The sequence below is a fragment of the Vigna radiata genome, chromosome 6 (genome assembly GCF_000741045.1).
Source record: "Vigna radiata var. radiata cultivar VC1973A chromosome 6, Vradiata_ver6, whole genome shotgun sequence".
Lineage (NCBI taxonomy): Eukaryota > Viridiplantae > Streptophyta > Magnoliopsida > Fabales > Fabaceae > Vigna > Vigna radiata.
Window position 1 is genome coordinate 886,338 of NC_028356.1, and position 14,549 is coordinate 900,886.

The 14,549-nt window shown below is 34.5% G+C and overlaps 4 protein-coding genes across 5 annotated transcripts in view; 2 read left to right on the forward strand and 2 right to left on the reverse strand.

Moving 5' to 3' along the window:
* Positions 1 to 267: 267 nt before the first annotated feature.
* LOC106763057 (red chlorophyll catabolite reductase, chloroplastic) lies at positions 268 to 2,447 on the forward strand. The gene is made up of 2 exons (XM_014647223.2): positions 268 to 736; positions 1,600 to 2,447. The coding sequence occupies exons 1-2, from the start codon at positions 335 to 337 to the stop codon at positions 2,209 to 2,211; spliced, it is 1,014 nt and encodes a 337-aa protein (XP_014502709.1). The 5' UTR covers positions 268 to 334; the 3' UTR covers positions 2,212 to 2,447.
* A 1,340-nt stretch (positions 2,448 to 3,787) lies between these two features.
* LOC106764338 (SEC14 cytosolic factor) lies at positions 3,788 to 8,175 on the forward strand. 2 transcript variants are annotated; one of them, XM_014648623.2, is made up of 11 exons: positions 3,790 to 4,530; positions 4,650 to 4,678; positions 4,933 to 5,016; positions 5,141 to 5,194; positions 5,615 to 5,689; positions 5,898 to 5,951; positions 6,119 to 6,178; positions 6,254 to 6,349; positions 6,461 to 6,562; positions 6,679 to 6,759; positions 7,330 to 8,175. In XM_014648623.2, the coding sequence occupies exons 1-11, from the start codon at positions 4,476 to 4,478 to the stop codon at positions 7,609 to 7,611; spliced, it is 972 nt and encodes a 323-aa protein (XP_014504109.1). In that variant the 5' UTR covers positions 3,790 to 4,475; the 3' UTR covers positions 7,612 to 8,175. The 2 variants fall into 2 exon arrangements, with proteins under 2 accessions (XP_014504108.1, XP_014504109.1); XM_014648622.2 differs by having other exon boundaries at positions 3,788 to 4,530; positions 6,119 to 6,349.
* A 127-nt stretch (positions 8,176 to 8,302) lies between these two features.
* On the reverse strand, positions 8,303 to 11,312 carry LOC106764968. Its single transcript, XM_014649430.2, has 5 exons — positions 10,862 to 11,312; positions 10,613 to 10,698; positions 10,202 to 10,507; positions 9,987 to 10,070; positions 8,303 to 8,947 (listed from the first exon to the last, which is right to left on the reverse strand). The coding sequence occupies exons 1-5, from the start codon at positions 11,234 to 11,236 to the stop codon at positions 8,494 to 8,496; spliced, it is 1,305 nt and encodes a 434-aa protein (XP_014504916.1). The 5' UTR covers positions 11,237 to 11,312; the 3' UTR covers positions 8,303 to 8,493.
* A 1,423-nt stretch (positions 11,313 to 12,735) lies between these two features.
* The window catches only part of LOC106764967 (WEB family protein At5g55860), a gene marked incomplete in the record, with an annotated part of 3,460 nt that continues 1,646 nt past the window's right edge, over positions 12,736 to 14,549 (reverse strand). The window contains 1 exon segment of the mRNA XM_014649428.2: positions 12,736 to 14,549. Within this exon segment, the coding sequence (XP_014504914.1) occupies positions 12,973 to 14,549 (1,577 nt within the window).

The following is a 14,549-nucleotide window of genomic DNA, read 5'->3' on the forward strand; positions in this document are numbered from 1 at the left end:
AAAATTTTCAAATTAGTAAACCAACATGGTTAATTTATCTTAAAACGAATATTAGAAATTAAAAAAGTATTTAAATTTTTTGGAAAATAAAAGAAAACTGTAAGAATTAAAACCTAAAAGACAAAAGTAACAATTTTAAATTTATAGATGAAAAAGAAATAGTTTTGCAATAAAATTCAGAGCTTATTTAAAAGCATTTATTCAAAATAAAAAATCTAATATGGCAGGAAAATCAAGAACACAGTGAATATGTAAGAGATTAATTCATAATAACGTGAAGAAACAAAACAGCCTGAAAGTATGAAAACAGTGTAAGAGAGAATAATAGTTACAGATGATGATGGAAGTGATGATCTGTGACCATTTTCGGTGTTCTCCACTCTCCATCTTATCTTCTTATCGTTCTTCGTTTTCTCCTTCAACACGTTACCCTCTCTCTGTACCTTCTTATTCTTCTTCTTTCAGGCTTAAACCTTCTCCTTCTTCATCTCTCTCTTCCTCTCGCATGGAAGAGACCCAGGAGACCCACGACCATGGCCGCTCCAAATTCATCGACTTTCCGTTCGTTTCAGCTGCCCAGAAGAATCTGATGGTCGAACTCGTTTCGAGGCTTGAGGATCGCTTTCATTCTCAGCTTCTTCCGTGCACACTTCCCCCTGATGTTCAGTATTACCAGAGCCAAACTGGCACTGCCCAAGCTTCCCTTCATATCAGATCAGCCACTGATGACTCTCCGGTGAATTTTCTCTTCTCAGATTCCTCAATTTCAATATAAAGTTTTCATTTTTTTTTCTCTTGTCTTTATTTTTCTTCCCAATGTCTTTTTTACTTGTTTTTTTAGTAGTTGCTGTTTTTTTAATGAAGTATTGGCGTTAGAAAGAGATCAGGGTATCGGGTTGATAATTAGGTGTTCAAACTACTACCATTTCTGGATTAGATTCTGAAGCAAATGGGCGATCTAGTATTTTTGTCCTTTTTTTGTGCTTCAATGGATAAACCATCAAATTCATCCCTAAACTGCTACTGTCTCTCTATAGTACATAAATTATATAAATAATCCATCAATCACTAAAAATATACTGGGGAGTTATCCATTATTGAAAGTGCTTTTTTGATAGTTACTCAATACTTTTTTTATGCTGAGAAGGTGATGAGTAATACTGCCTAGACTTCATTGATGATTTACCTGTACATACAATTTGAATATCAATGGAAAAGGTTAAACATTACCAAGTTTATGAGTTGTTTGCAAGTAGACCCAGATGAAATCTCATAACTGATATTCCTTCTTAGACTCTTCCTTGTTGATTGAAATTTATACTGAAAAATTACATTTTCAGGGGACAGTTATTAAATTAGGGTGAAGCCCACTAAAATTCGTGTTTTTTTTAATGATTTTCAATCAATTACAAAGAGTATGACGCTAACATTATTCCATAAAGAATCTGTTTCCTTATTGTGAATTGTTGGTTTTGTTCTTTGTTAACCCTGTGCTATCACTGATTTTTCTCTACCCTCCAGTGGATTTATTCCGTATAGAAGAAAAATGATGGCACTTGTTTTGTACTGAATTTAATCTTCTTTTTATGTTTGTCTCAGGTAGATTTCGTGTTGGGAAGCTGGGTGCACTCTGAGTTACCAACAGGAGGATCCTTAGATATAACTAGTCTTTCTGCCTATCTTAACAATTCAACCGATGCACCAAATTTTGTGTTTGAAATGATCCGCAGTAGTCCAACAATGCTAGTTCTCATTCTTGATTTGCCTCCCCGGAAAGACCTTGTGCTTTGGCCAGATGACCTCAAAACTTTCTATGAAGGCACTCAATTGGATACTCACAGGCAGGCTCTGGAAAGAGTTCCAGAGGTTCAACCATATTTCTCTTCTTCCCTTTACATCCGCAGTGTTTCCTCCCCTACAGCCATAATGGTTCGCATTGTGACTGAAAATGGTGGAGTAGAACGCATGGAGGAGATCATCAGGGACCATTTGGACCCCATTTCAAAGCAAGTATTGGGGATCTGGTTGGATCATTGTGCTTGTGCCCAGCGAGATGTTGGAGAGGCAGAAAGAGCTTATCTGAAAAAAAGGGATGGTCTCATTAGAAACAAGACAATTGAGATTGATCTTGGTTCAAGCTTCCCCAGGTTGTTTGGTCCAGAAGTAGCAAACCGAGTACTGGAGGCTATCAAGGGGTATTTCACTGTCTAGGATTCTAATTTATTAGGAATTGTTGGACATTTTGTGTTACATACATGTAACTAATTAGCCTTGTATTGTAGTCAAATGAGGTTTCAGTATTCGTTGTATCTCCAGTCAAGTGTGAAATCCATAAATGATTCTGATAGTTTCTACTTTCTACTTTCTCCCTCCTTTTCTTTGCTAGGGATGATTCATGACAATGGCACTTTTCTAAGCCTTTATTGAAATCATTCCATGTGCTTCCATTCCAAGTTCTTTGTAGGACGAGAGTCTGAAACTACTAACTTCCTGAACTAGAAGCAAAATTTTAAAATTGGAAGTATTTTAGCATGCTTGGAAGTATTTCTGTAAGAAATGTTTTGTAGGTTTCTGTACGATCTATTCTTGAAGTAGCCAGTGCCATTATATTTGTAGCATTGCTTTCTTGAGTTTAAATTCGTTGAGAATGTACAGTAAGCAATTTTTCATTAACTCACCTCGCTTATAATAGGAAAAAAGGCATATTGTATTAAGGTGTCTCTTCCTTTTACTGTTGTTTTGACTCTGAATTAATTCAACTTTCCGAATCAGATGCTTATATATGGTGGCAAATTTAATAAATTAATTAATTCCTTATGAATTTTCTTAACGACTCATCAAATTTGTACTATTTCCATGTATGTCCGACATATATCTTTAAGTGTATAATAGGATTCCTCACATGTTAATTAGCTAAAAGCTAATCATTATGATATTTGTTGCTATGACACATTCTGTGACGTGTGTCCCAGTGACTCTAACAATTTAACACGCAGCAATAGGTATACTAGCGGCTATGAAAGAAAAATAGAGAAATAAAAATAAGATAACGATACTTTAATAATATTTTAATACCGTCATAAAAGTAAAGCTTGAGTGTCAATAAATAAAGCGTTGAAAAAGGAAAAAGATAGATGGAGAGAAACTATAAAAGAAATATATAGGAAAACGTGAACATTGAAAACATAAACATTAAAGATTGAGTGAGAATCTGAGAATAGATTCCTCTTTTCCTTTTTAGAATAAGAATAGATTCTACTCAGAAGTTTGATTAGAATAACTTTTTTCATGCACCTGTTTTATCAAATACAAATTCCTGAGTCTATTCACTTTAAGGTTGTTGCCTATATCTTCTCTAACTAGAATAAGATATCGTTAGCTGCAAGCAACTTTGTTTATGATAATTAAGAGTGCTTTTTTCTTATATATTGATAATTAACAGTTTGAAACCACTAACTTCGTTTGACTTACAATAACATAGCTTCTTAAACATTATCACAGTTTGATCTCGATATCTGCGTATGTCAAAAAATGGATTTAACTCAGTAAATTTTGTTTGAGGTGTGATAAAAAGTGAAGGGTATGAATGTTTAGAACATTATCATAAACTTTATTGTGATTTCAATAGAATTATTACATGCACTTTTTCTGTCTAATGTGACTGTTTTTATTGGATGCTTGGAAAACCTTGATAGTATAGTAGACATGCATAGACATAATTAAATATGTGTGGCTGTGTGAAACCTTGATGGTACATATTCTTATGTTGTTCTTTGGCAGCCACACTATACGAAAAATCGAAGTGAGGTGAATCTCCCATTTTAAACAAGTGAACTACACAATTCTGAATTATCAAGGCATCGGTTCTTAAACATGGAAAAACATGTCATTTTGATCAACTTGCCATTTTCTTTTATTTCTTACTTTGCTTTCCATTAGTTAGCAGCATCTCTATTCTTAGCCACTGAAAACTTCAATCAGAAGGAAAAGGTTATCGTATCTTTGATGGAAGCTAAGCACTGAGTGTGTTTTCATAAACTAATCCACGTTTTCAAATTTTAAATAAAACTTCCTTATCTTTGTATATGTAAACTATGTGCACCTTAATCTAAGTTTTATATTATTATTCCATTGCACATATTCCATATTTGAAGCTGTTACCTATTCAAATAAGCGTTCACAAAGTCCAAACAATAATTGTTTTTCCTCTGTGTTTGTTATTTTTTAACATCTTTATTTTTCTTTATAATGATCACCACTCAGTTCAGATTTCAAAGGGAAGTTGCAACGAAGTTCGAAAAAACTTACATGCTTTGTGAAGTGGACAAACCAAAAAGCCAGATTCTATATAAGGGGTCCCTTACTTTTCCTTACAGGAGATCAATTTTCAAAACTCAATCACTGGTTTTCCTGAAAACTTCTCAGCAAGATAGTTTCAGAGTTTCTATCCCGTGTTATCAGAGATAAACAGCAACATGTGTATTACTAATCAGGAAGTTATCAAGCAGTTGGAGTCCCTTTTGGAAAACTGTATGCATTTAACTTGCACTTTTCTGCTCTTATAAGACCCCGCTGAATTTTTTTCTGTCAAATATCTTCTACTGTTTTTTTATTTTTTTTTATACATATTTGTTTCTCTCTTGATGTAGTGGATGAGCAACAGAAGAACACATTCCAGGTTTGGCTATGCTGTTAATCTTGGATAAATTAAGTGACCGTGATTTATATATTAAAAATTTCAGTTGGGGTGTGAGTTCTGAACAAAAAAATAAAACTTTCCTGCTAAATTGATCTTGATTATCAGTTCCTCAGTTTCTGCCAACAATTCTTCACTGAAGTAAAGCTGTGAACATTGTGAATGTAGATGGTGATCATGTCGAGTGTTTTGAGTTTCCTTTTTTCTACCATGAAAGCATTCTCTTTATATTTCAGAATATGCACCAGGGCTATCCAACAGAAACATTAGTGCGGTTTCTCAAAGCAAGGGACGGGAATGTTGTGAAAGCACATAAAATGGTTAGATAGTGTGCAGTAAAAGATATTTATAGGAATTTCTCCCAAGTTTATTGCTTATAGAGTCATTATCTTGACTCTTTATCTTTTGGATATAACACTTTGCTGACGGTTTAACTATTAACAGTTGATTGATTGTTTACAATGGAGAGTAGAAAATGAGATTGACAATGTTTTAGCGGTGAGTTCCTTTACTGTGCATATCAGCAATGTAATAATATTGTTGATTTTTGAAACAACATATCTTAAATACCAATTAAAGTTAGAGCAATGATATGATACACATATTCAAGGGTGACACGAATGCAGATAAGAATGCAAGTTATTGTTTGAAATAGAAAAACCTTGTTATCACTACCACTCTAGGATGAAATTTAAAACTCACCTTACATATAGGTTTTGTAAAGTTAAGTTAGACTTAAAATCTTCTTCTTAATTTCAGTAGATAGTAGATATTGAGATATTTTATTCTCCTTCAAATCCCTACATCATATCACTGATGTAGCATAAAAGGGACAGCTACTATATTTCTCGATCATTGTGAATTCATGATCATAAATTCTATCATCATTGATCTTTTTTGTTGTATTTATATATACAGAAGCCTATACCACCTGGTTTATACAGACGTTTGCGAGATTCTCAACTTATGGGAATGTCTGGTTTCACAAAGGAGGTATTCTGTGCTTTAGATATATCTCGTACAAGTTTTGATCTCAGGCCTAAACTTTTTATTTTCCTCCACCCTTTATGGTTCTTTTCTGCCATTAACCAATATGAGTGACATGTAAGAATAACATCTTTACGTAGGACCATATAAGCATTGATCAATAACATAACATCTCTTATATAAAGTAACATACATGATTGATAATTTATGGCAGGGCTTACCTGTCATTGCTATTGGTGTTGGGCTCAGCACATTTGATGAATCGTTTGTAAGGACTTCATACCATCTCTAACCAATCCTATCAGTACCTTACAATTATACGAAACATTGAAACTGCAGTGTTCAATTTTGCTTATCTCTTCGTTCTCCTTAATGTACCATGTGGATGATTGTGTTTTCTATGATGTCAAATTGCCAGTTTTGTTTTTTGTTCAGGACAAATACTATATACAGTCGCACATCCAAATGAATGAATATAGGGATCGAGTGATCATGGTGAGTACCTACACTAGAGTTTTTTTAGGTGTAAATTCTGACTCCCTAGTTGTTTATTTGGAATATTTATTGCAGCCAAGAGCTACAAAGAATCATGGAAGACACATTGATACTTGTGTGAAAGTCTTGGATATGACTGGTTTAAAACTCTCAGCACTGAACCAATTGAAGGTACATATAGCAATTTACAAACTTCTTATTTACCATCTCTCAGAAGTTTCTCTTCTCAGAGTCCATACAACTAGATGCTTTCTTAGTTGACACTTACTTGGCCACCTTCAGCTTTTGACAGCTATAACAACAATAGATGACTTGAACTATCCAGAAAAGACTGACGCATATTACATAGTTAACGTTCCATATGTATTCTCAGCGTGTTGGAAGGTTTGTGTCAGTCTTTCATGTTGAAGGAGTTAGTACTCTTCACTTTAATTTCATTCAGATCTTTGAAAATCTCAACACTAAAGATGAATTCTTCTTGCTTCATTGACAATTGGCAGGTTGTAAGGCCTCTTTTGCAGGAAAGAACAAGGAAGAAAGTCCATGTCCTCAAAGGTTGTGGCACGGAGGAATTACTCAAGGTAAACAACAGCATTATCCTTAACTATTTGCTTGACCCTTCATATATACTACACCTAATATGAGTTTTCCTCTTTGTTCTATTGACAGATAAAGTTATGTTAAATAATAAGTGAAGAACTTGAAATTTTCTTGACTTCTAAATCTGACTCATATCTACTGTAAACCACTGTATTTTATTGTAATTTCACAGTTGGTGATGATAGCATCATCATGCTTATGGATTTTGTTTGCCAATTTCCAATTCAGTACTGTGAAATTGCCTTTGCATAATGAAGATGTTTAAGTTTTAATTTTCTCTAGTTGTTTTAGTCATAAGAAATAAATGTTGTGGATTTTTCTTTATGAATGGATAGATAAGTTTAGAATAATTTTCCAGATCAGAATGGTTTACTACATGAAGGAGCTTCCATATTTGTTCATCTTAAATCTATGCTTGTTAATAATTAACCTGTGATATGGAGACTTGAAAAATAGCACAGCCAAATTGAATTTCTTCCATCATTACTAGATTTATTGCAATTGAGAGGGGTTTAATATACTAAACCATGTTTTCAAAAACTTGTAAACAGGTAATGGACTATGCATCCCTCCCACATTTTTGCAGAAAGGAGGGTTCCAGGGTGCCCCAACATCATGAAGCTGGAAATACTGAAAATTGTTTCTTCATTGATCATGTCTTCCATAAACAACTATATAATTACATCGAGCAGCAAGCTATATTCATAGAGTCCATATCTCAGGATTCTTTCCATGTAGATTTACCTGAGCCAGACCCAGTTGATGCCAAAATTGCCAAGACTATAGAAACTGAGTTCCATAAACTGGAAATTCAGAATGGCCTTACCAATTGATGGAATGGTCTTGCAGTTCTCGTCTGCATCGTGGTCACTTCAACCTGGAGAATTCTGATTATGCTCAATTGTAGTTGCATGGTCCATTTTGAATAAGAGTTATATTACACGCAAACACTTAAAAATTCACTTATTGAGAGTAATATCAGAGTGTTTATGCTGATGCAGTCTTCTGAAAGAAGAAATTACGTTCAGATTTTCTACTATTTTTCAGTACTGTATATTTGTTGTACTATTAAAATTCACCGAATTTGATATAATAAATTCTTCTTTAATATAGTTATAAAATGTACATGGGGCTATTTTGAAAAGACAGCCAGAGACCTAACAACCAAAATCCGAGAATCTAAACTTAAAAAATTCAAATATAATTTTTATATGTGCCTGGGATGACGAGCATGGCATTTTTTTCAGTGTTGGAAGGACGGTATCAGTTACAATTCTTCTGTCAATTAATGCTATTTATACAAAATGTAGAATGAGTGTTCACACCCGTGTCGGAAAAAATGTTTTTTTTTTCTGAAGTTTGAAGTACCGTTATGAGTGTTCACACCCGTGTCGGAAAAAAACATACAAATCAAATTCTACCTAAACAAATTGTTGACATTTAATTTGCATATTCTGAGTCTAAGGTTTTCTTTTTTATGTACAAAATAAGCTAACTAGAAATTAAAAGTGACCCAGCCAATAATACAGTGCAAGCACTAAATCACACACATTCAGATTACACATTGAGCTCCCGCTCGTTTCCCTACATGTTTAGTAACTATGACTGCTCTAAAGAAGAACTGCACTAGCATCAGACATGAAGCTAATATATCCAGATATAGCAACACTTAAGTTATGTGAACCACTTAGTAGCGCTGCCAAAGTTGAATCCTTCTATCTCAATTGCCTGTAGCAGTTGTAGGCAATGGCAACTGACACAGCAGCACATACAACAGCAAGAGCTGCGTATGTATCTTCTTGCTCCCAACCATCAAGCCAAGTTGTCACAGAAGGAAACTTGCGTGAAGCTCCTTTGCCACTATTCATCCGAGAAAACACAGAGTCCTTGTTCTTATTATCAGCTGAGAGTTTTGCCTCCGCCTCAATGACATCAGGGTCCAATCTCTTTTCCACTAAAACGTGATTCTGATGGAAAGAAGAGTCTCCATTTGACTGGCAGCAGCCAGCATTTGATTGACAGCAGCTAGCATTTGATTGGTAGCAGCTCACAAAATTTTCTTGAGATCTAGACACTTCATTGCTTTCCTCTAAATTTCTTAAGCCATTCAGCAGAAGCCTTTGTTCTTGCTTACTCAGCTGTTCATCTACTGAGAAACCCATCTGACCCCTGATGACAGTACAAAAAGGGTAACAAATACCAGTCAGCATATGCATCATGGACCCATGCACCAAATTTTTCATATCCATCAGCCCAGTACATATTATTATCTTTAACCATGTAATATTTCAGCAGGCTATTTTTCTAAAGATGGAATCTGCACCACATGTCTCACCAAATTTTCATAACAAAAAAGGGGGCATAAAGAGATGTAATTGAAAAGCTATGGATGAAACCAGGGTTTCTGAAAGTTTGGAGATGTAGAAGGGAATAAAATTACTTTAGGAGTGATCCATCATATGTACTTCACTTTGTAGCTGCTCAACTTTGAAGTCCTTGGAATTGAAAACATGCTCTATGATTTTATTTGTAAATAAATAACAGAACTGGCAGGACACAGATGCCATTTAAAGATGCATGAAGTAAAGCTGTCATACCATCAGACATTGGAATGAAGATGGCACTTATGGTCATACATAACCCAAGAAGGCATTATTACTCCAAGATTCAAATGCGATCAAATCATTGATGGTAAACAGGGCTTGCAGATATGGGGAGCAAAAAGATCATTTTTGAAAAAACAAAGACCTACCTTATTTAATGTAAAATTTTGGATGAAGAATTTAGAAATCGTGATTCCTGAAGGTGTCAAAGAATCTTGTAGATATTTTGACATGCAAATGATAATAAGCTTCAGAATTTTAATTTTTCCAGATTTATTGAACCACTCTAACAAAATTTAGGTAAATTTAACTTCTAAACCCTACAGTCTCAGGCACGGCCCCCTAACTCTGATTGGTGGTTTGAAAATATAGGGAGGAGGAGAGAAGAAACAGATCACAGAAGAGAATCATCCGCTCTATTTTTCATCTATTTCCATTCACTCTATGTCTCACATTTTTCCTTCCAGCCCAAGACATCCAAAAGGCCACAACCCAGTATTGAAAAAAAAAAAAGATAGTCTAGCAATTTAGTCTTCTATAAGATGAAATCTAACTTTTAACCAAAATAGTAAAGAAAATCAATAGAGCACTAAGGAAATAATTACCTCCATAATGAGTCTAAAACCTCCCCTTTCATGATATGATGTTGAAGCAATAAAGGCACATCATCCGGGGTAACATATCCATACCTACATATTTCAATTGAGGGCAACATTTAACAAAATATAATAACCAATGGTACAAAGGTCTAGCAAGAACAATAAAATAAGAAATTGTAACAAAAAGTAATTTTTAAAAACCATGGAGGTGTTCTCCTTACCAATGGCCAGTGACTTCTCCATTCATGCTAGGTCCAAATACAATGACGTTTCCAGCATACTGACTTCCCCCAATGTGAGAACACGGGCTTACAAACACTTTACCCTGAAGACCATGTAACTCTATCTCCTCCCTGAATCTACTGACCAAGACAGGTCCACAAACCCCACATCTGCGATCACGGGATCCATGCGAACACACAAAAACAAACGAACCTCTCAATGCCTCAGGGGTTCCAGGAAGCCATTCCCCATCTTTCACAAGAACCTCTTCAACAAACGTTTCCACATCAAAATGCGTTAACCTCCTGCAATTCCATTAAAACCTGTTGTCCACAATGATCTAAGAAAGGGAAAAGCAATAAAAAAAAAACAAAAAAAGGCATACCACTTTTAAGATCAATAACACATACCTGTATCTGACCATGTCAGGAAAGATCAACACATCCCCATTGGATGTCTCAGTTCCATCATGACCCTCACAAATCGTTAACCGAGTCTGGAAAAGAGACAACTCGTAAGTCCAACACAATGTAATTAGCACTTAACAAATGCAAAGTCTAAAAACGTGGCTCAACAATTGTTGAAGATCACACGTCTATTAGTGATACATTGAACACCGTAGAGACAAAAATCAAAAGGGGAGCGAGAGAAGACAGTACCTCCTTTTTCATGTGAGGTTTTCTTGCGACAACGGCAGCGTGAAGCAACCTCGGCAAGCGATCGAATTCAGCAGCTTCTATGCGCGGTGGCCAAACGCGAGGGTTCTTATAGCATAAGAAGACGTGGCGTTGGTAGAACTCGACGGTGCCGGCGAGGGGACTCTGACGAAAATCGGGGCGGGAGAATCCAAAATCGGGATCGGCGGCAGCCTCGGCGGAGGAGAGAAGGCCGTCGTTCTGGAAGCTTCCGGAGGCGCTTCTGGGGTCGGCGAGGTAGCTGTCGAGTTGGTCGGAGACGGTGATAGGGGAAGAATGAGAAGAGGAAGAAGGGATTGTGAATGTCAGAGACTCTTCTCTCTCTCTGTTACTCGCCATAGATACACAACACAATCTCCCTCTCTCTCTCTAACAACGTTGTGTGTGTTTGAGTGAGTATCTGTGCTGTGCTTTTCTATTTTTTCGAGGTTTGATGATGATGTGAGACGAGGCTGTGTTCCTGTGAGGTAGAAAGTAGGATTTATCGGTGGAATCGGATTTGATCACCTGACACGTGTTATTTAGAGGTTCTAATTTATTACTCCCTAATTGTTCAAATCATTTACCCTTTTCAGTACTAGACTTCCATAACTTATTCAAACCATCATTATTATTTTCTTCTCTCCCTTTTTTTTTTTAATATAAAGATACAGAGTGCTTTTTTTCATTAGTAGTTAAGAATAATTTAATGATTTTTATGAAATATTAAATATTGTTCAATTTTATTCTATAAATAAGTACTTTTATTGATAAATAATAAGAAGTATTTGAATTTATTAATAGCAAAGATAAATTTGGTAACTAATAACATGATTTTGAAAATTTCAACAAAAATTAATTGAATTAATTATTACATTAGAATATTTATATTAATTACAATAATAAATATTTTTCAAATTAACTTCGTCCTTCACACGATTATCGTGATCTGGGAAACCCTTTACACTAAGAATGTTTTAAGAAAGTGTTGTTTCTATTTCCAATATTCTTTTGTAATGAATTATATTATATTATATTATATTATATTATATATATATATATATATATATATATATATATAAGTAAATAATATAAAGTTTTTCTTTCGTAATCTAATGTGAGAATATACTTACTGAAAAATATCAATATATGACTTAACTATTTTAATTTAAAATGTATACAAAAAATTTAAATAATAGTATAAATTATTGACAAATTTATTATTTTCAATTAATTTGTTAGAAAAGAGTTATTTTTTAAAAGAGCAATAAAAATAGGAATACCAGAAAGTATTTGGCTAATTAGGTCAAATTTTTATTTTGTATTTTTATCTTATAATTTATATTCATTTGATACATACATATATATATATATATATATATATATATATATATATATTATAAAGTTAAAATAATTATAAAAAAATAATTTTTTATATCTTTAATAAAATAAAAATAAAAAGTAAAAATAATATGAATATAAAAAATTTATGTATCAAAATATCATTTTTTTTCATCAATCCTATCTATTTAGCCTTTTCAAAAACCTTTGATCCATTTGAAGTATTGTTTATTCGATTTTTTCTAATGTAAAAGAAAAAATATTATGCTACGGATGAAACAATATACTTTTGTTACAAAAATTAAACAGCGAAAAAAGGCCTAATAATAAAGTAGACATATTTATTATTTATCATTTGAAATGTTTCAGATGTCTTTTAAAGGTTTTATGAAAAAGTAAGAAGTATGATAATTTTATTGACAAAAAGATGATTTTGTTTTATTTTTGGGTATATAAGCAATGCTTTATTAACATTATACAGTGCATCAAATAATGAACCAAAAGAATGCACAGATAGACGAAGATATAGGTTTTTAATAGTTATTATAATCACTGTAATGCTTGCCACAGAATAGAACAGTTCATCATACTACTCAGACATTAGGTAGCAATATACAATAATTCACTGGGCAAGTTACATTAATAAAATACTTATGACCAAACTATTGACACTTAGAAATTCTTTTCCCTCATACCATGTTGACAAAAATCTCAACTTTCACACAAATCATTATGTTTCTGACAGATTTCAGAAGCTAAGAAGAAGGTCCTCCTTGAACATGGTTATTTTTCCTGTGAAAGATGGCACTCATGTTAGGCAAGAGAACTTTCTTTGAAACTGAAACCTTCCCTTTCTCTAACTTCTTCATCTCCACCTTTGGTAGTGAATTCTGCTTTTGAATCCTATAGTGCTGAGGAGATAATTCTGTTGCCATCTGTGTTTCAGCCAATAATTTAGAAGCAGCTTCTGCTACTTTCTTCTGCTCTCTTTCACGCCACTTTCTCAGCTCATTCTCCACTGCTCTCTTTGCTGCTTCAGCCATCTCAGCCCTTTTCAAGACTTCCTGTGTTTCAGTCTTCATATCCTCAATTTCCTTTTTAGTTTCCTCTAACCTTTTTAGAACTTCATTTTCACTCACCTTTGTAGCTTCCATCTGTGCTTTGGCAGCATCCACTTTCATATCTGCTAATTTATCAGACTCCTCAACCTTATGAACTAAGGACTGAAACTCCTCCCTTGAGATTGTAATTCTTGCACCAGATTCACAAGTTGATGAACCAGAATCACTGGTCCTCACAGATAAGATCCTGATCTGTTCAAGAGCACTTGCCTCAGCTGTTTTTGCTACTTCTACTTCTTTCAATGCTGCTTTGAGCTTTATTTCGGCATCTTCTAAAACAAGTTTAGTGACTACAGCTTCCATCTTCAATTGTGCAGCCTCATTCTTCCTATCTTGTGTTTCCCTCCTTGCATTTTCAGTTTCTGTCAACAACTGGTTCAATTTCCAGATCATTTCTTCTGATGCACCTCTAGCTTTAGATTCTTCTGCCAAGTGGGACTCAAGTTCAGACTCACTTTTCTGGAGCTCTACCCGCAGATTCTCAATAAAGGAAACAGTTTTGAATTCTTTCTCTTTCAATGCAGTGTGTTCTCCTTTTACATTCTCCAGATTCATCCTTAGAGCTTCCACCATGGCTCTAAGGGACTCTTCCTGTCCTGCTACTTTCTGCAGTGATTCCTTAGCATCATCAAGATCCAGAGTGACACTCTTCAAAGAATCCAAGTCTGATTTCTTTCTATTTTCCAATTGTTCTTGCTGAACGCTTATCTCATTCATTGTCTCAGTCAGCTGCAACTCTAGATTTTTGGTAAGCCCTGGATTAAATTCCTTCTTTAAATCAAGCAAATTCCTTTTGGATTCTTCAAGGGCAGCCTCATATGATTGTCTTAGAACATTTTGCTTGGCTTGTGTCTCTTCTTGCAGCAAATGTGCTTGGACAGATTGAGCATTAACTTGATCGATTGATTCCATTACAGCCAAAATTTCTTTAGATAGTTCGGATGCTCTTTTGTTGTTGGCCTTCATTGCATCTTCCGCTTCTGCTGCTTGTTTGAAAGCAGAAACTCTTGCTTCTAAGGATAAATCATACCCCTGCCGAATTTTACTCAGTTCTTGCTTTGCAACATCAAGTTCTGTAACGACAGAGGCATAACTTTTAACTGCAGTTTCTAACTCTTCTTTCCAAGAACCATTGGTTCCATCAAGATCACCACACTTTTCTTCTTTAAGCTGTTTTGCCCGACTTTTTGAAACATCTGTTGATTGTATTG

Excerpts from the sequence above, each read along its gene's own strand:
- LOC106763057 (XM_014647223.2), top strand. The coding sequence starts at position 335 with ATGATGATGGAAGTGATGATCTGTGACCATTTTCGGTGTTCTCCACTC. Across the intron at positions 737-1,599 it reads CAGCCACTGATGACTCTCCG|GTAGATTTCGTGTTGGGAAG; the intron begins GTGAATTTTCTC and ends TGTTTGTCTCAG.
- LOC106764338 (XM_014648622.2), top strand. The coding sequence starts at position 4,476 with ATGTGTATTACTAATCAGGAAGTTATCAAGCAGTTGGAGTCCCTTTTG. Across the intron at positions 4,679-4,932 it reads AACAGAAGAACACATTCCAG|AATATGCACCAGGGCTATCC; the intron begins GTTTGGCTATGC and ends TTTATATTTCAG. Across the intron at positions 5,017-5,140 it reads TTGTGAAAGCACATAAAATG|TTGATTGATTGTTTACAATG; the intron begins GTTAGATAGTGT and ends AACTATTAACAG.
- LOC106764968 (XM_014649430.2), bottom strand. The coding sequence starts at position 11,236 with ATGGCGAGTAACAGAGAGAGAGAAGAGTCTCTGACATTCACAATCCCT. Across the intron at positions 10,508-10,612 it reads CCTGACATGGTCAGATACAG|GAGGTTAACGCATTTTGATG; the intron begins GTATGTGTTATT and ends ATGGAATTGCAG. Across the intron at positions 10,071-10,201 it reads GGAGAAGTCACTGGCCATTG|GTATGGATATGTTACCCCGG; the intron begins GTAAGGAGAACA and ends TGAAATATGTAG.